At 40.2% G+C, this 19,874-nt stretch overlaps 1 protein-coding gene across 3 annotated transcripts; it reads left to right on the top strand.

Annotated features, from left to right (window-relative positions):
- Positions 1-261: 261 nt before the first annotated feature.
- Positions 262-19,418, top strand: LOC127617333 (transmembrane protein 33-like). 3 transcript variants are annotated; one of them, XM_052089321.1, is made up of 9 exons: positions 317-406; positions 997-1,078; positions 6,555-6,635; positions 6,787-6,881; positions 7,106-7,293; positions 10,833-10,900; positions 11,004-11,137; positions 11,221-11,304; positions 15,604-19,418. In XM_052089321.1, exons 3-9 carry the CDS (start codon positions 6,582-6,584, stop codon positions 15,731-15,733), a joined length of 753 nt encoding a protein of 250 aa, XP_051945281.1. In that variant the 5' UTR covers positions 317-406; positions 997-1,078; positions 6,555-6,581; the 3' UTR covers positions 15,734-19,418. The 3 variants fall into 3 exon arrangements, with proteins under 3 accessions (XP_051945280.1, XP_051945281.1, XP_051945282.1); XM_052089320.1 differs by lacking the exon at positions 997-1,078 and having other exon boundaries at positions 262-406; positions 15,604-19,417; XM_052089322.1 differs by lacking the exons at positions 317-406; positions 997-1,078 and adding an exon at positions 1,327-1,420.
- The last annotated feature ends 456 nt before the right edge of the window (positions 19,419-19,874 follow it).

A 19,874-nucleotide genomic window follows, 5' to 3' on the forward strand; every position in this document is an offset into this window, starting at 1 on the left:
TAGTCAGTGTTAATGAGTGAAAGAATGAGGCATACCGAAATGCACTTTTTTTTATGTTTCGTGTGAGAGATTAACAGAATGTGTGTGTGAGATAATGTGTGGTGGATATGGGAAAGTTTGGACACATGTTTAAAATTGTAATATTATTATAAAACATTTTCCTCTTCTAAACGAATGTGCTGTTTTTGGCACACTCATTCTCTTGACAGCTGTTGTTTGACAAGCGCGGCATGTACTATGATATATCGCGAGATTTCGGCAATCCAGAGAGGTCGCGAGGTTTGGTTCAGCTGACCAACTTCTCGTGCTTCGTCATTATTCCGGAGAAGAGCGCGTGCGCAACTGAGCGGCGGAATTAAGCCGATTTTTACCATCACAAAAACGGTCAGCCTTCAATAAATAACAGGTATAGTTATATTATTATATCTTACTGTTCTCGGTGTTGATATATGCGTAAATAGGTATTTCAGGGCTGTCAGTGACAGTTTGAGGCTATGTGAAGAGTTAGCTTGTGGCTACATGTTAGCTCCTCAGGGTAATGAAGAGTCTTCTCGATTTTTCCAAAATATTTCACCTGGATTCTACACATTATAATTAAATAATGGACAATTGCAATGCTGTGTACATGCTTAATTATATAAATACCCCCTGGCGACGTTTGTCCAACGCTTAATATCCACAAATCTGTAATTGTATTAGGTTGATTTGTCATGTTCATTAGTCATCAATTATGACGAGTGTAATTCGCTGTTTAGAAAGATTATTAGTATTGCTTGTTGCTGTGTGATAGTGGGGTTCAATGGTAATCAATACAATTACATTGTTTGTCAATAAATTGTTTTAAGAAAATTTACTCGCGGCAAATATTCAGAGACCGGTCATGGAGGGTGGGCAGGGAGGCACCAATAATCCTCTCAGCTGTCGTGACTTTCCGTTGTTACGACTCAGTACATTTGAAATTGCGTTGATATGGGATATTGCCTTCTTACCTTGTAGAAACCTATCTACAATAACGCCAGCATTCCATGGTGTTTGAGCCCCGCCTGTTTTGGTGTGAAGCTGTCCACTATAAAAGCAGGTGTGCAAACAATTTCTTCAGAATTTCTTCTTTCAAGACAGCTGTTCATATCTTGTCTAGAAGCCCTCCTCTACCCTTCACGGTCAGCTTCACTGTTGAACGGGCCTCAGCATCCTGATTCCCCGCAGTGCTTTGGCAGGAGTTTTGTATCCTTACAAGCAATTGTATATTGTGTGTTACAAATAAATGTGTGTGTGTGTGTGTGTATATATATATATATATATATATATATATATATATATATATATATATTATTCGACCTCGAGTGGTCTCCCCCGGAAGAGAACGGTTATGCCCATCTACCCCTGTGTGGAGGAGGCGGTAGCAACACACCTCTGACCAGTGAGTAACAGGGCATGGAAATCACGCCTCATACATCCTTCCAAGCCGTATTGTCAAACGTCTGCACTGGCTGGAAAAGCACTCCATGCAATGGAGGTGCTCCTGGTATTTTAAGCCAAGCTGCTCAAGCAAATGGACAAGCAAGGCTTCGATCCAGAGACATTCATAGAGCTCTGCACCACTACAGATGTAGTGCTGCATGCCACAAAAGTCACTGTGCATGCCATCGGCAAGTCCATGGGCAACCTGCTAGTCCTGGATCGACATGTATGACTGACCCACACAGAAATGAGTGATAAGGAAAAAGCCACTCTGCTGGATGCTCCAGTGTCTCCAGCCGGCCTCTTTGGCAGCTCTGTGAATATATTTTCTGAGCATTACATCGTCCATTACATGACTCAACCGCAATCACAGGCTATGAAACACTTTATGCCGAAACAGAGTACACCACAGTAGTGGTGCACGATTAATCATATCGCAATCGCGATGTCAGCCTGTGCGATTATATGATGGCAAATGCTGCAATTTTATTAAATAAATGTGCATGTGATGTGTGGGCGTGACAGCCCATTCTCTCTGAGAGCTGTTTGCCCATTTTCTACATCACTAATAAAGATGACCAGTCAGTCTCAGTTTAGGGAGTGGCACGTGTGGTCATGTCATGTGAGTTTCCGATGTTCAGCGTGGAAATCAGGTGAAGATGGATGCAGAGCAGACTGACACTAAACTGGTGGCCAGAAAAAATAACACAGAAACGCAGATCACGGCTTGGCGATATGTCTTTATTTAATCAATAATTAAAGTTAATATAATACAGGAGCTTGGCATGTAAATAAGCACAAACTCCAAAACTGTCATTCTCTGTGTGGTCAGAGCTGCTTCAACCAGTCGCGGAAGAGACCAAATCTGACCGGGAGTCGATACCGTGAGAGATTTAAAGTTCCGCCGGCTGATGCGCTCTCTAACACGGAGACGCTCATCTCTCATCCCCACTGTCTGCAGCTCGAATGTCTGCAGTTTGCAACGAGATCATAAGATCAATCTTACGTGAAAAATAACATTAAAATTACAACAACAATAAAATGTGTGTGTATATATACACAACAACAACAGTTTTAGTGGGTTGATTGAGTGAACCACTCTTGTATATCCCGTTTCCTTTTCAATAGAGTTTATACAAAGTACATGTTACATCCTGCTTAAATGTCCCTGTTTGTTTGGACAATCTTATTTTCATGAAAATTCGTACGTTCTTATTTATTGTTCTATTTTATTTAGGTGTAATATTGAAAAAATAACAAGTTTGCAGTAATGCAAAGATATTATTTAATTTTGTAAAAATATTTTAATTTGAAAACACTGCATTTATAGTTGTTGTTGTTGTTGCTAGTTTATTTTTGATTTGAGAAATACACATTTCAGCATTATCGGTAATCTATTTGTGCATTTTTCTTGATAACCAAGCAAGTTGACTCATGATACCATTTGTTTATTATATTGCAATCGCATATCGCAATATTAACCTCAGTAATCGCAATATTACTTTTTTCCCAAATCGTGCAGCCCTACATCACAGTCTGTCCGACCTCGCTCTGTTTCGAGATGGCAGCACCCGATTAAAAGTCCCATACCTGCTGCCTCACCTGCCGCCGCAAGCCACTGGTAAGGCCACGCAAGCCATGGCCCAAACTGAAGCAGCCGTATCGGCACACGCCCTGCACCGACAGAAGAAAGTGACATGCATAACACTTGTAAGCGGAATGCAGAGCCCACAGTTCCCTCCGGGTCTGCTCCAAACACAATGTTCACAATATTGGTAAAAATTTTGTTTCCGTGTCTTGCACTCAAATAAATGCGCACAAAAAAAGAATAGAGCACTCATTGCAAATGCACGAGATGCTCACATATTCTCAACAAAGAGCCCTTTTCCTCCTCAAAGCCTACACATTATACACAACCGCTTCACTATGGTGAGCGACGCATTATATCTTACAGTGAGCAAACCAAAATGCCCTCTGTCCTGTTACGAGTGGCGAACCCTAACGGGTATTTCATAATGGGTGCAAAAAACAATTGAATATGGTTATATGGTCTAATTTATATGCCGGCCACCCTGTTTCAATGCACTGATTCTCCAAAGTTACGAACCGATATACACAATCTCCTCATGAAAAGGTGGATAGAGGTTGTGCCAAATAGTCAAGCCCAAAAAGGGTTTTACAGCCATTATTTCTTGTCCCAAAGAAAGACAGCAGGCTTCGGCCAATCCTGGATCTGAGACATTCGAATCGCGCACTCACAAAGTGCCCATTCAGAATGATTACTCAAACAGATTTTATCGCATGTACACCCTCATGATTGGTTTGTGTAGATAGATCTGAAGGATGCGTACATTCATATCCAAATTGTGAAGCGAAGAACACACTCTTTCCCCAGCCAACAAATCTCCTTTTTGGGAGTCCCCCTCAACTCCGCGAGCAGCCGCATACACCTCACGAGCGAGCGCATTAAGGCCATTATACAGTGTCCGTCTCAGTTCAAACTGGGGAGAACACTTCCACTGAATCTGTTTCAAAAAGCATTGGGGTTTGTGGCGGAGACATCCACCACCATTCCATTAGGTCTCTTACACGAGACCTCTTTAGTGCTGGCTCAAGGGCCCTGTGCCACAACAAGCTTGGCTCCATGGGCGCTTGCGCATAACTCAATCCCGCCGCTGTATGGCTCATTTTGCACCTTGGACAGCTCCTGCCTTTTACCAGCGTGTTGTCGCTCTGGAGCAGATTGTCAGGTGGAAAGTGGTGACTATGGATGCAACACAGGTTTCTGGAAATTATAGAGATGCTGTACAGTTCGCCATGGGAAATACCGCTGAGGAGGGATCTCCTCTCTCAGGCACAAGGCACAATCGGCGCATCCCTAGCCCAAGCTGTGGAACCTGCATGTGTGACCCCTGAATGTACAGAACTGACACATTCATTCATGAACACCATTTTACAGGCCAGAACACAGTCCACAAGACGCCTCTACGGACTATGTGTTTACTGATTGGTGTCTCTCACATAGCAAAGACCCAATAAGCTTCCCCATACATGAAATTCTCATATTTCTTCAAGAGCGATTAGACACAGGACTCAGTCCGTCAATGCTCAAAGTGTATGAGGTGAATATATCTGCGTATCACGCACATGATGCCGGCATCACTATGGGCAAGCATGATTTAATCATAAATTTCCTTAAAGGAGCAAGACGATTAAACCCACCTTGGCCGGCAGACTTCATCCTCCTACAGTCCCGCCTTGGGACTTGACTTGAGTCCTAAAAGCTCTCGCAGGGCTCCCCTTCGAGCCTTTGGACTCTGTTGCTTTGCGTATGCTCTCCGTTAAGACCACACTACTGCTGGCTCTGGCTCTGGCCTCAGTAAAATCGGTGACATGCATGCACTATCAATCGACAATTCAAGTCTGAAGTTTGGCCCTGGTCTGGACAGTTCAAATGCCACTGTCAAACCTAGAAAAGGCTATGTAAATAAGATCCTAACCACGCCCTTCAGAGCAAAGTTGGTTCACCTTCAGGCCTTCTTCCTTCCATTTAATATGGATGAGGAACAATCATTGCATTTGTTATTCCCTGTGCGGGCGCTACACCCATATGTTGAGTATACCCGCCAGTTCAGACTGTCTGATCAGCTCTTTGTATGCTATGGATGATGCACAAAAGGAATGTCCATCTCCAAGCAAAGACTTTGTCACTGGATTGTCGACGCAATTACCCTGGCTTATGAGTCAACGGGTAAGACACCCTATTGGTGTTAAAGCACACTCATCTAGAGGCATGGCCTCCTCATGGGCATGGACGAATGTTGTGTCCTACTCCTTACAAGACATGTTTTGCAGCAGGATGGTCTTCTCAAAACACATTCGCAAGGTTTTACAACGTAGACTTAACATCTCTCTTCACTAGTCCTCTGTTTAGAGCACTGGCTATCTCGTTGGCCAAATATATTCTTATGCTCCTTCCTTTAAGGATGAGCTCCCCATGTTTTTACACAACCGCCTGCATTCAGGCCATTGAAATTTACAATAAGTCACTAGCACTTACATTATAAATAAACTCCCTTCCCAACTGGGTTTGTGAAGGTGTTAAGTCATACTATATAACTATAGTTTATATATTAATTTAGAGACGTTATGTTTCCTTTCTGGGAGGTTATGTCGTGTAGTGCGGTGTGATGGGATTATGTTCCCCATATGCATTAATCAACGCAATGTCTAGTGTACTGAGTCATAAGGGAACATATCGGTTACGTATGTCCCTGAGACAAAGGGAACAAGTCATTGCGAATGTTAGCTGCACTACAAGACTCCGAGTTCTTGAGGTACGAGCGATGCACGCCTTGTTTCTCAGTCAGATATTCTGAGGAATATGTTTGTGCACCTACTATGTTTGTGCACCTACTTTTAAAGCAGAGAGCTTCGCGCCAAAAGAGGTGGGGCTCAAACACCATAGCCAATATTAGAATATTGACGTTATTGTAGAGCGGTTTCAACTAGAAAGAAGGCACTCCCATATGTGTTAATCAGTGCAATGTCTCATTCCCTTCGTCTTAGGGAACCGAGTTTACGTACATAACAAAGACGTTTCCTTCTGCCAGGACATCTGAGAACAGTTTTTGCCCTTAGGCCATTTTCCTCATGAACAATTAAACTGCCTCAGGACTCCCCCATAGAGCAAAAAAGTAAATGCATATCTCATGTACATATGTAAATTCACAAACTTAATTCAATAACTGTACATACCCCTACCTTGCACATACATTACCACTTGCACATGTGCATACTGTCTATTTATACTCTTACCTTGTTTTATATTCTGTCTCACTGGCAATAAAGCTTATTCTTATTCTTCTTATTCTGATATCCAGTGGGTCTTCACCCACCCCCCACACCAGGCAAATTACACAAAGAGGTCCTGCTTATCAACTTTTTTAACAGGGATTAGAAAGATTAACTCGAGTCACTTTGTCTCCGAGTTAACAAGCATCCTGGGTGCATAATTGTGTAAAGTGTTTTAGCTGAGGTTTTGCCTGGAACTAAAGTTAATGTGTTTTTTTTTTTTTTTTTTTTATCTCAAGAATCAGAAACCTTTTCATATTTGAAAGATGGCAGACACAGAGCAAAGGGATCCACCTCTGCCCCCTCAGGCTGGGCCTGTGGTAAGTGAAATTACTTGTTAAGTTTCATTTTCTAAATCATGTTTCATTTTCAAAACTTGGCAAGCAAGCAATAATACTTATATTGTGAAATTTAAAATGCCCTATGTCTGAAAGTTCAACCTTAACTCATGATGCCATTGATGTGTTGCAGCAATTCCTGTTGAGTAATAAGCTGGAAACGGCTATGTGGCTGTCACGGCTGTTCACTGTCTACTGCTCCATCATGTTCATTTTGCCCCTGCTTGGGTGAGTCACGTTCCCTTGCATTGTACTTTCAGAATCTTCCCTACAGGAACAGTTCTGCATTTAAACATGAATTATTAAACTTTGTGGCATCAAATCAGTTGATTAGGACTATGTAGACTGTTAGATGCATTTACTCTGTTAATAAGTGGAAATTTATCAACTAACTAAAATCTAGTTAAAAAAAAGCCAATGATAGGTCTTATGATTGCTCTTTCTCTGACCAGGCCCCAAGCATCTGCTAATTTCTATCAGAGGGCATTGCTGGCAAACGCCTTGACCAGTGCGCTGCGTCTGCATCAGAGGCTGCCTCACTTTCAGCTAAGCAGAGCCTTCCTGGCCCAGGCCTTACAGGAGGACAGCTGCCACTATCTCCTATACTCCCTCATCCTTGTCAACTCCTACCCTATCACAAGTATCCTCACGTAGTTGTAGTGCTAGGAGATATATTGAATATTCACTATATACAGCCGTGGCCAAAAGTATTGGCAGTATTGAATTTTTTCACATGTTTCTATGGTATACTTCGCTTATGTTTTCCTCTTTTGTAAGTCGCTTTGGATAAAAGCATCTGCGAAATGAATAAATGTATACTGGAAAACAATAAGTATTTCATAAGTTTTAAAGGCTTTTATTGGCAAAAACACTCAATATATGCAATGATTCAATATTTACAGTGTTGACCCTTGTTCTTCATAATCTCTGCAATTCTCTCTGCCATGCTGGATATCAGCTTCTGGACCAAATCCTGACTGATGGCGATCCATTCTTGACTTATTAGTGCTCGGAGTTGATCACAATTTGTGGGCTTCTACTTGTCCACTCACCTTTTGAGGATTGACCACAGGTTCTCTATGGGATTAAGATCTTGGGAGTTGCCTGGCCACGGATCCAAAATGTCAATGTAATGATCTCCGAGCCACTTCATTATTACTCTTGCCTGGTGACATGGTGCTCCATCATGCTGGAAAATGCACAGATCATCACCAAATTGCTCCCGGATTGTTGGGAGAAGTTGCTCTTGCAGGACGTTTTGATACTATTATTTATTCATGGCAGTGTTTTTGGGCAGAATTGTGAGAGAGCCCACTCCCTTGGATGAAAAGCAACCCCACACATGGATGGTCTCAGGATGCTTCACTGTTGGCACGACACAGGACTCATGGTAGCGTTCGCCTTTTTTCTCTGGAAAATAGATTTTCCAGATGTCCCAAACAGTCGGAAGGGGGCTTCAGAGAAAATAACTTTGCACCAGTCTTCTGCTGTCCAATCCTTGTACTTCCTGCAGAATGTCAGTCTGTCCTTGATGTTTTTCTTGGAGATTAGTGGCTTCTTTAATGCCCTTCTTGACACCAGGCCATTGTCCAAAAGTCTTCACCTCACTGTGCGTGCAGATGCACACACACCAACCTGCTGCCAATATTGAGCAAGCTCTGCACTGGTGGTGACACGATTCCATAGCTGACTCCTCAGGAGGACACAGTCCTGGTGCTTGCTGGACACTCTGGTACGTCCTGAAGCCTTCTTCACTGCAGATAAACCTCTCTCCTTGACGTTCTTGATGATCCGGTAAATGGTTCTTCAGGTGCAATATTCTTTGCAGCAATTTCCTTGCATGTGAGGCCATTTTGATGCAAATCAATGATGGCTGCATGTCTTTCTTTAGAGGTAACCATTGCTAACAAGAACACAATGATTGGAAGCACTTCTTCCCTCCTTTTATAGCAAACCGTCTGCTATTATAATCCAATCAGAATTAGAGTAATTTCACCTGACTAGTACTCGTTCACACTTTCCAAGGTGCTGCTGATATGATTAGTGAAATGATGTTAGCTGGTCATTTTGTGCCAGGGCCAAAAAACAGTCTTTTGGCAAATTAATCTTTTTGCAATTATTTAAAATGCATCTGATCACTCTGCACAATAATCTAGAAACAGTGTGAATCAACACCACAACAACTGAAGCAGAAAACAGAAGCAAAACACAAACTTTGTCACTGCCAATACTTTTGGCCACGGCTGTAATTGCACTGATTTGGTTGTTGATATAAAATTAAACAATTTTAGAATATCACAATGTTTTTAATGTGAGTTTTATTTGACCACTACTTTGTGCATTCTTAGACTGATTTGATTATCCTTCAGGGCTGCACAATTACTAAAAGACCCCGTTTACACCTGTATTAAGATGCATTTCGGATCAGAACAAAACGGTCTGGAATGATTCGTGACCGCATCACAAAAACAACATACGTAGGTAGTCGAAATGCATGTGACTACATCATATTTAAGGTGTAAACGCTAATCCTGAAAGTGTCCCGGATAGCAGCGAAGCGTCAACTCTCACCTGCGCTAAAACGAGAGTTCAAACTTTGGACAATTTTAAAAAGCAGATATATATACACAAACACAAGAACTTCATGGATCTACTTTAGTGTCTCTGATATCAAAATGCAGGGGCAAAGATGAGAAGCTCGAACATCTGAAGTGCCTTTAATACAGGTACTCCCCTAAATCAATGGATAATTGTGCTGTAAGTGTTGGATTAGCACTTAGATTACATTTCAAATGTATCTGGTAGAAACTGCAAGACGTTTTGTTCACGCTTTCCTTGTCTATTCTGACTTTTTTGCAGTTTAGTATCGTGCAGTAATACAATGATACAGTGATTGATGTTTGTCGTCATTTACTCAGAGTCCCTTCCATCAATATCCAAACACAAGTGTTCACAGGAGACGCATTTAAGCGACCAGGTGTGAACAGCTATATGTGACATGTCTGACTACATGTGATCGGATATCCTGAGACATATCTTAAAACCAGATGTAAACAGGGTCAAAGTAAGATTAAAATTGTGGTATTGTCATATGTGATTCTTAAACCTCAAAAGGCTGCGATGTAATTAAAAACATGGTCAGTGTGTGCTTCAGAGTGAATGGGTGACGCAGGAATCATGATACAATGTTTTCAGTGGTCTGAGCAGCTTGCTTGCATTGTGAAAGCAAAGTGCTTCACTTTAACACATGCTAATATGCAATTCAGAACCTTTGCAATCACTACTCCTTAATGTGCAAATCTAAAAGGTAGCACAGTATCGCAGAATAAAACTAAATTAAAGCATTTGACCAGATTTATAATGAGGAGCATTGTCAACTTTACATTTTACTCTGCACTTTGAGTTTTCAGCCATAATGGTTAGGAGTTGTGGTGGCGTAGTGGGCTAAAGCACATAACTGTTAATCAGAAGGTCGCTAGTTCGATCCCCATGGCCACCACCATTGTGTCCTTGAGCAAGGCACTTAACTCCAGGTTGCTCTGGGGGGATTGTCCCTGTAATAAGTGCACTGTAAGTCGCTTTGGATAAGTGTCTGCCAAATGCATAAATGTAAATTATAAAAGGTAAATTTGACAGAAATGTATTATTAATCTAACAAACAAATCTAATCCTCAAAATAATATGAATTATTGGGTATTATAATAATAAACTTGACTGGGTCCACTATAATAATTCAGTATTATAATAACATTCAACTGGGTTCCAAAAAAAGTTGTAGGTTATTTACAAAAATTATTTGGGTAAAAATATACTGTATGTTGGTAAATCAAGCCTTTTATTACTAGGTATTGTTGTTTTCCGGTGCATATAAATTAAAATTATGCATATAGATTAAATATCATTCTTCCTTGTGTTCATTAAGTGAAAAACATGGTTCCTCTGATTTAAAAAAATAAAATAAAATTCACTTAAGCCATTTTAAGAGCAAATACATTATATATTGAGATATATCAAATATTGTCATGTCAATATAAATGTTTTTTAAGGTATGGCTAAAATATTGAAATCTTTGTAGCTATATTGTCCAGGCCTAGCCATACAAAGCTAGTGAAAAATGGCAAGGTTTTTTGTGTTTTGGCATTGATTTATTCTTTATGTGGCCTTGACTTTTGTTCTCAGTGAGCATATTTCCTGTGTTCCTCTTCTCACTTCTCCATGCCACCACCTACTCTAAAAATGTCCTTGATGTAAGTATTTGCAAACATCTTTCGCCTCTCTGCCCTGCTTATTTGTTACTTAGATGCACGCTTGTCATTTAATTCTTAATTTTGCCTCTTATTACTTCATCAGACTTTGGGCCCCAACAGCCTTATTTTTGTGAGGAACTTTCTGAACAAGCTCACTGCCAATCAGCAAAACATCCTCAAGTTTATCGCCTGCAATGAGATCTTCTTGATGCCTGCCACAGTCTTCATGCTCTTCAGGTAGTTTTTACATTTAAAAGTGCAGACAGAAGTAGTATGGTTCTGGGAAAAAGTCTCTTTAATGTTTGGTTTGCTGTCCACAGTGGCCAGGGCAGTTTACTTCAGCCATTCATCTATTATCGGTTTCTCACTTTACGCTATGCCTCCCGGCGCAACCCGTATTGCCGGTAAGAATCTCTCTATGTACACATTGATTAGTGTTAGATGCACACATACACACTTTACCCCAAATATGGGATCTTCCATTCTACAATTCCATTCCCAGAAGCCCACGTCCAACAGACTTAACCTCCAACCTTGCTGCCACACATTTCCTGTAATAAAGTAATCCTGAAGACCAGGGGGGTGGTGGGGCCTGGGTAGCTCAGCGAGAATTGACACTGACTACCACCCCTGGAGTCACAAGTTCGAATCCAGGGCATGCTGAGTGACACCAGCCAGGTCTCCTAAGCAACCAAAATTGGCCTGATTGCTAGGTAGGGGAGAGTCACATGGGGTAACCTCCTTGTGGTCGCTATAATGTGTGGTTCTTGCTCTCTGTGGGGCGCGTGGTGAGTTGGCGCGGAGAATAGCGTGGGCCTCCACATGCGCTAAATCTCCGCAGAAACGCGCTCAACAAGCCACGTGATAAGATGCGCAAATAGATTTCTCAGACATGGAGGCAACAGATTCCTCTTCTGCCACCCAGATTGAGGCAAGTCGCTACAGCACCACGTGGACTTAGAGCGCATTGGAAATTGGGGAGAAAAGGAGAGAGAAAAAAATCCTGAAGACCTTGATTAGCTGGTTCAGGTGAGTTTGACCCCGTTTCCACCTGGCATTAAGATGCGTTTTTGGTGATCGGCTCTCATGTGTTCAGCGCTAAATACAGGTCTAAATGGGCTATAAAATGTTTTGTGGTCGGATCACAAAAAAACATATACAGTTGAAGTCAGAAGTTTACATACACTTAGGTTGAATTAAACTTCTTTAACCACTCAGTTTTCATATTAGCAAACTATAGATTTGGCAAGTCATTTAGGACATCTGCTATGTGCATGACACAATTAATGTTTCCAACAATTGTTTACAGACTGGTTGTTTCACTTTTAATTGACTATATCACAAATCCAGTGGGTCAGAATTTTACGTACACTAAGTAAACTGTGCCTTTCAGTTGCTTCGGAAATTTCCAGAAAATGTTGTCAGCCTTTAGGCATTTAGCATCAGATAGGCTAATTGGAGTAAATTGGAGGTGTACCTGTGGATGTATTTTAAGGCCTACTTTCAAACTCAGTTCCTCTATGCTTGACATCATGGGAAAATCAAAAGAAATCAGCCAAGACCTCATAAAAGAATTGTGGACCTCCACTATTCTGGTTTATTGTTGGAAGCAATTTCCAAACACCAGAAGGTACCACGTTCATCTGTACAAACAATAGTATGCAAGAATAAACACCATGTGTCCATGCAGCCATCATACCGCTCAGGAATGAGACCCATTCTGTCTCCTAGAGATGAACATAGTTTGGTGCGAAAAGGTCAAATCAATCCCAAAACAATAACAAAGGACCTTGTGAAGATGCTGGCGGAAACAGGTAGACAAGTATCTACACTGGCGGACAAAATTTTGGAATAATGTACAGATTTAGCTCTTTATGGAAGTGGCATTCAACTGATCACAAAGTATAGTCAGGACATTTCTGATGTAAAAAACTGCACCATCACAATTTAAAAAGTATTTTTTATAAAATCTAGACATTTCCAGCAGCCATCACTCCAACACCTTATCCTTGAGTAATTATGCTAAATTGCTAATTGGTACTAGAAAATCACTTGCCATTATATCAAACACAGTTGAAAACTATTTGGTTCGTTAAATGAAGCTTAACACTGTCTTTGTGTTTGTTTTGGAGTTGCCACAGTATGCAATAGACTGGCATGTCTTAAGGTCAATATAGCAAAAAAAGGAAACTCTTGAAACTCATCAGTCAATCATTGTTTTGAGGAATGAAGGCTATACAATGTTTGAAATTGCCAAAAAAACTGAAGATGTCATACAAAGGTTTACATTTCAGTCTTCAAAGACAAAGGACAACTGGCTCTAACAAGGACAGAAGGAGATGTGGAAGGCCAGATGTACAACTAAACAAGAAGATAAGTACATCAGAGTCTCTAATTTGAGGAATAGATGCCTCACATGTCTTCAGCTGACAGCTTCATTGAATTCCACCCACTCAACACCAGTTTCATGTACAACAGTAAGAGAAGACTCAGGGGTGCAGGTCTTATGGGAAGAATTGCAAAGCCACTTTTGAAACAAAACAAAAAGAAAAGGTTAAAGTGGGCAAAGAAACACAGATATTGGACAACAGATAATTGGAAAAGAGTGTTATGGATCTTCGCCCCATTAAGCTTTTGTGGGATCAGCTAGACTGTAAGGTGCGTGAGAAGTGCCTGACAAGACAGTCACATCTATGGCAAATGCTACAGGAAGTGTGGGGTGAAATGTCACTGGAGTATCTGGACAAACTTACAGCACGAATGCCAAGGATCTGCAAAGTTGTCATTGCTGCACGTGGAGGATTTTTTTCATGAAAACTCTTTGAAGTAGTTTAATTTCTGATTTTTTTTTTTTTTTAATTGTAATAGTAATTTTTCACGTTATTAACGTCCTGACTATACATTCTGATCTGTTGAATGCCACTTTGGTGATTAAAAGTACCAATTTATTTCCATAAGATCAACATCTGTACATTTATTCCAAACCTTTGGCCAACAGTGTATATCCACAGTAAAACGAGTCCTAAATCGATATAACCTGAAAGACCGCTCAGCAAGGAAGAAGCCACTGCTCCAAAACCAACATAAAAACAATCCAGACCACAGTTTGCAAGTGCACAGGGGTACAAAGATCTTACTTTTTGAAGAAATGTTCTCTGGTCTGATGAAACAAAAATTTAACTGTTTGGCCATAATGACCATTGTTATGTTTGGAGGGAAAAGGGTGAGGCTTGCAAGCCAAAGAACACCATCCCAACTGTGAAGCATGGGGTGGCAGCATCATGTTTTGGGTTTTGGGGGCTTTGCTGCAGGAGGGACTGGTGCACTTCACAAAATAGATGGCATCATGAGAAAATTGTGTGGATATATTGAAGCATCATCTCAAGACATCAGTCAGGAAGTTAAAGCTTGTCGCAAATGGGTCTTATAAATGGGCAATGACCCCAAGCATACCTCCAAAATCGTGGCAAAATGGCTTAAGGACAACAAAGTCAAGGTATTGGAGTGGCCATCACAAAGCCCTGACCTCAATCCGATCAAATTTGTGGGCAGAACTGAAAAACGTGTGCGGGCAAGGGGGCCTAAAAACCTGACTCAGTTACACCAGTTCTGTCTGGAGGAATGGGCCAAAATTCCAGCAATTTATTGTGAGAAGCTTGTGGAAGGCTACCCAAAACGTTTGACCCAAGTTAAACAATTTAAAGGCAATAATACCAAATAATAACAAAGTGTTTGTAAACTTCTGACCCACTGGGAATGTGATGAAATAAATAAAAGCTGAAATAAATAATTGTCTAATATTATTCTGACATTTCACATTCTTAAAATAAAGTAGCGATCCAAACTGACCTAAGACTATAAGGGAATGTTTTCTATGTTTAAATATCAGGAATGTATTTGGCTAAGATGTATGTAAACTTTTAACTTCAACTGTATGAATGTGGTCAAAAACACCCCTGAACGCATCATATTTAATATGTAAATGCTAATTTGTCCTGTACTTTATGTGCCCTGGACAGCAGTGAAGCACCACCCTCACCTGTCAATCAACCACTGCGCTAAAGCAAGAGTTTAAACTTTGCTGGTTACCAGCGGTTTAAAAGGAAATAGCCATCTATTCTGAAAAATTTAAAATGCGGATACATACACAAACACGAACTTCACAGATCTTTTGTGTGTCTGATATCAACCTGCTCTGGTTAAAACAACTAATCCACTAAAATAACAGACAATTCGAAATGTTGCTTTTGTCCTTCTATTAAATTTCAGCTGCATCAAGGACAAATAGCGTGCGTTTTTTTTTTTTTTCTTAATTTCATTGTTTTATTTCTGACTTTGTTGCAGTTTATTATCATGCAGGAACACACTGAAATACTGATTGATTTATGTCCCTCCCCTCCAAATCCGATCACCAGTGGTCACAGAAGACACATTTAAGTGACCAGGTGTAAACAGCGATGTGTCTCACCTAACCACATGTGATCAGATCACCCGAGATGCATCTTAATACCAAGTGGAAACTGGGTCTTTGATTATGGTTGAAGCAAAAGTCTGCTGGATGTGGCCCTCCGGGAACAGAATTGATTAGCCCTATTGTGTATTTCTCTCATTTACATTTAAAATGAACTGTTAGACACACTAGTTCATCTAGCAGCTTGCACTTTTTAACCAGTTTATTGCTAAATGCTTTGTGTTGCTGTCAGGACTCTATTCACTGAGCTAAGGATCTTACTGGAGCATTTTGTGATGAAGCCCAGCTGCCCTTCTTTCTTTAGGAGGATGTGCCTCAACAGCATTGCCTTCATTAGCCGCCTTGCCCCCACTGGGGTCTAACTGCTCTCTCTGAACATTCACACGCTTGCATACACACTACACACGTACATACCTGTCCTATAACAGTTCACAGACTGGGACAGTTTCAAGATGGACTTAAAAGCAAGATGGCAAAGTCTGATCTCTCAGAGATGGATGTCCTCCTTTGCACGGAAGGAATTTGCTATATTTGGAGAGACTCCATCTGACAGTTTGCATCCAAAAAACAAAAACAGCCAGAAGATGCATCTCTGTGCACAGTTGTCTGTAAAGGTGATGCAACATTTTTTTTATCAGTTTAGTGAAGCATTTATATTGATACTCATTTTCTGGAGTAGGAAAAGACCCTTTGAGATATTTAAACTTAACTGATAGGTTAAATAGAGCTCTTATTAACTTGTCTTTCTAATGAGATCATGCCACACTTGGAAAGATTTTTTGCATTATTATATTTGTCTGTCCTTTTAGTTTGATTCCATATTTTTATGTTCTTGCCTAAGCATTGTTTTTATTTTGTCTTGTACTGGATTACCTTAATCTTAATGTGACCTGCCCCCATGCATTTCTGATTAGTTGACTAGGATGTTGCTGTTGATTTTGATTTTTTTCTATGTTAACAGGCTGATCAGATGACTGAGGTATTGGCAGAAATCATTCTATCCAATCTAGACATCTGTTGCCCTGTAATAAACTGTTTAATGCCTTCAAAGCTATTTATTTCAATGGCAAGTTGCAAAGATGAACACAATTTGAGAATTTGTTAGTTATTTGCTTGTTCAAGGCATGTTGTCGCTATTATATTTATTGCCTCTGTTTATAACCATGGCCTGTGTAGAATAATAAAATCTATGATCAAAGATTAAATTAAAACTAACATTTAAGTTGAGCTGCTACTGAACATTAGAGGAATTTATTAACATAATTAATTGAGAAATTTCCCCAGATAGGTGGAAGCATGCATTGAACTCCTTGGATGACCCAGTGAAACAAACTGTATTTTTTATTATTTTTATGTTAAAGTGTGTAGTAAATTGTGATTCTAGTCACAATTGTAACCAGTGGGAAACTTGTTGAAAATGGTCAGTTAAAATGTCTGCATTCTTATTAAGGCTGGATTCTTAAGGCCTTCGTAATCGCAAACAATAAAGGACCAATAAACAATTTTTACTAACAGAAATCTGTTTGCCCACCGGTCACAACTGTGACCACAGGTACGTTTACTTGTCCTGTAACCATGATTTATTAATCAAAAGAGCAATCTTATTAATCAATAATAGACCCTTTAAAATTATGTATCTACCCTTTATAAATATGGTAGTTTCATGTGTGCAAAGCAGTGTCGCCATGCTCCTTTAAAGGCACTTAAATTTTGGAACCATAAATTCAAGGCTTGAGAAGTCTGAAAAATAACCGTGAAAGTGCTTCAATGGATGATTTTAATCAGATAAAACGGTAATTGCAATGTAACCTTTGGTGATTATTAAGCTGTAAAATACTTCAAAATGTATGTATAGCATCACTCTCTTATGCTTGTAGTGCATTACACATACTCCAGAGCGCTCATAAAATTGTGTTTTCATCTGTTTCAGGGCAGTTCAGTGGTCGATAAATGAGTTCTCGTTCTCAAAATAGATGTACTTGGAGTTTAGTAAGCAATTTTATCACACTAAATCATGTTTACATTTTGTGGCTATACTTTTGAAATGGCGAGTATTTTAATGTTTACACATTTGACCCTTTCACTTCTGTTGTAAGTGCCTCACTTTAAACCTAGAATTTAAAAAATTACCCTTATTTTTGAGCCCCACACCTGTTAGCTCAAAATATTCACTGCAAGAATATTTGCACAGAAAAGGGCAATAAAATATATACTGTACATGTACACTCACAAGCCACTTTATTAGGTACTTCTGTACATCTACTTAGTCATGCGATTATCTAAACAGCTAATTGTGAGGCAGCAGTGTAATGTATAAAATCATGCAGATATGGGTCAAGAGCTTCAGTTAATTTTCACATCAACCATCAGAATGGGGAAAAAATGTATTTAGTGATTTCGACCGTAGCATTATTGTTAGTGTCAGATGTGCTGGTTTGAGTATTTCTATACTGCTGATAAATAAACTTCAATTGGTTCAAAATGCAGCAGCCAGAGTGCTGACTAGAATCATGAACTTTGATCATATTAGCCCCGTTACATTGGCTACCTGTTCAATTTCATATGCATTTTAAAATTCTATTAACTACATAGAAAGCTATGAATGGTCTAGCTCCGCAGTACTTAAGTGGCCTTCTACCGCACCAGATTCCATCACGTTCAATACGATCGCAAAACTCTGGCCTCTTAACAGTTCCTAGAATATAAAAATCCACAAAAGGAGGTAGATCCTTTTCCTAATTGGCTCCTAAATTATGGAATAATCTCCCTAGCACTGTTCGGGATGCAGACACACTAAAGACTCATCTATTTAGCCAGGCATGCACCTAATTTATAATTCACCACACAATTAGGCTGCTTTAGTTAGGTTTTCCGAAACCTGAAACATTGATCAAGATCTATAACTCTGCAAAAAATGTAATGCCATCTACGCTAATATGGTTCTAATTGTTTCCTTATCTGGACCTCGGGACATCTATCCCGAGGTCACCAGAACCGGCCGGATCCAGCTCCATTCCTGCTTGGTTTTGGACTCCACTGCTACATGATGACAAAATGCAGCTGGTACCAGCCAGACATCACTTCAGTCTATTACGATGAACTACAGATGATGAACTGATCCCAGCTCCAACCATAAGACATGGGATAATTAATATGCCATTGCCTGAATGTTGGATTTAGTATAGACCTCACTGAAATTACCTGGCAGTTGAACTGCATTGATCTTTGACTGCATCATCTCGGTCTAATGAGCCCTGGGCCCCATGGCCTCTGCAAAAGTGGTCACCCTGCTGGTACTACTGCGGGTGAGACCACTTCAGTGCTGGCTTAGAATGAAGGTACCCCATTATTCATGGCGACAAGAAAAAGGAAGGTAGCTCTGCTGTTAATCAGTGTTTCAAACTGTCCACGCTCTTTAACTCTACCCTTTTGTCCATCTTCATCCCTAGATGAACCCATGCAGTTGAGAAGCACCTGACTCTCAAAAACTCAACAGAACTATAATATTCTAGCCAGAGCTTTTGGAAAAAGTGAAGGCTCATCCAGAGCGAAGAGTGTGTTGAGGCAGACCACTCTTGATGGTCAACCCCTTGGCGTTAGTACAGTCTGCTTTGGGGAGTATGCAGGATGTGTCATTCTGCAAAGAGCTGAGTGAGAGTCAAGTGTATGAACTTGTCTAGTTGTGAGTTTTCAAAGAAGAGGTGAACTGAGGAACAGTGGCATGACACGTACAAGTCCTTTATGCTTTCATCTAATGGTGGGGTCTTCAGTATTGGATGTGGTCTCCTTTCTGTCAAATGCAGTCTTTGTTCAATTGAGTGTTGGAGAAGGTCAGGAACTGGAACAAGATTTCATGGGTGGATCTCAAACATAAAATTATTGAAAGAAAGGGAGCAGGAAGGGGATCTTAAACGGCCGTACGGATGATCCAAGCTCCAGAGAAGAAGCACACATCTCTGACTGAGTGAGCAGGTTGCTGGGTCAGACAATACCCATTAATCACTTTCACCTTTTCACCTTCATTAAAAGCCTAGCATAATTAAGACACTACAACCTTTCAGTTTTGCACTATAAAAATAAAATCATAAGTGAAATATAAAGCCTGTCAATATTGCCTCTGTCATTGTAAATCCTTCTTAGCTGTCTTGCTGTATATATCCTCTTGGTAGATCATATTACATTTTTTGCTCAGATTTGCAAACTAGTTGCTTGCTATTTTAGGTTAACCTAAACCCAGGGGTTAAATTAGAGTGGAATGGTCCGGAACAGTGTCCCGGCAGCTCCAATTAAAAAAATGAATGTGTTGTTTTTGGCAGTCACTTCATTCTGTTTCCTGCAGGCAGGCTCCAGGTTTTATTTGTTATTTTTTCTTTATATTGGATCTCCATTTAGCACTTGCTCTAAAACATCTTTAAAGTTCTTTACATAATCAGTATGTTTCCATCTAGTATGTGTCAGAATCTGGACCACTAGGCTATTTTCACCTAGAGCAGCACTGTTTTA

The sequence above is a fragment of the Xyrauchen texanus genome, chromosome 23 (genome assembly GCF_025860055.1).
Source record: "Xyrauchen texanus isolate HMW12.3.18 chromosome 23, RBS_HiC_50CHRs, whole genome shotgun sequence".
In the NCBI taxonomy this organism is placed as follows: Eukaryota; Metazoa; Chordata; class Actinopteri; order Cypriniformes; family Catostomidae; genus Xyrauchen; species Xyrauchen texanus.

Bases quoted from the DNA above. Each gene is read 5' to 3' on its own strand.
- LOC127617333 (XM_052089320.1), top strand. From the start codon at position 6,582: ATGGCAGACACAGAGCAAAGGGATCCACCTCTGCCCCCTCAGGCTGGG. The intron at 6,882-7,105 runs GTGAGTCACGTT...TTCTCTGACCAG, and splicing joins TTCATTTTGCCCCTGCTTGG to GCCCCAAGCATCTGCTAATT. The intron at 11,305-15,603 runs GTAAGAATCTCT...TGTTGCTGTCAG, and splicing joins CGGCGCAACCCGTATTGCCG to GACTCTATTCACTGAGCTAA.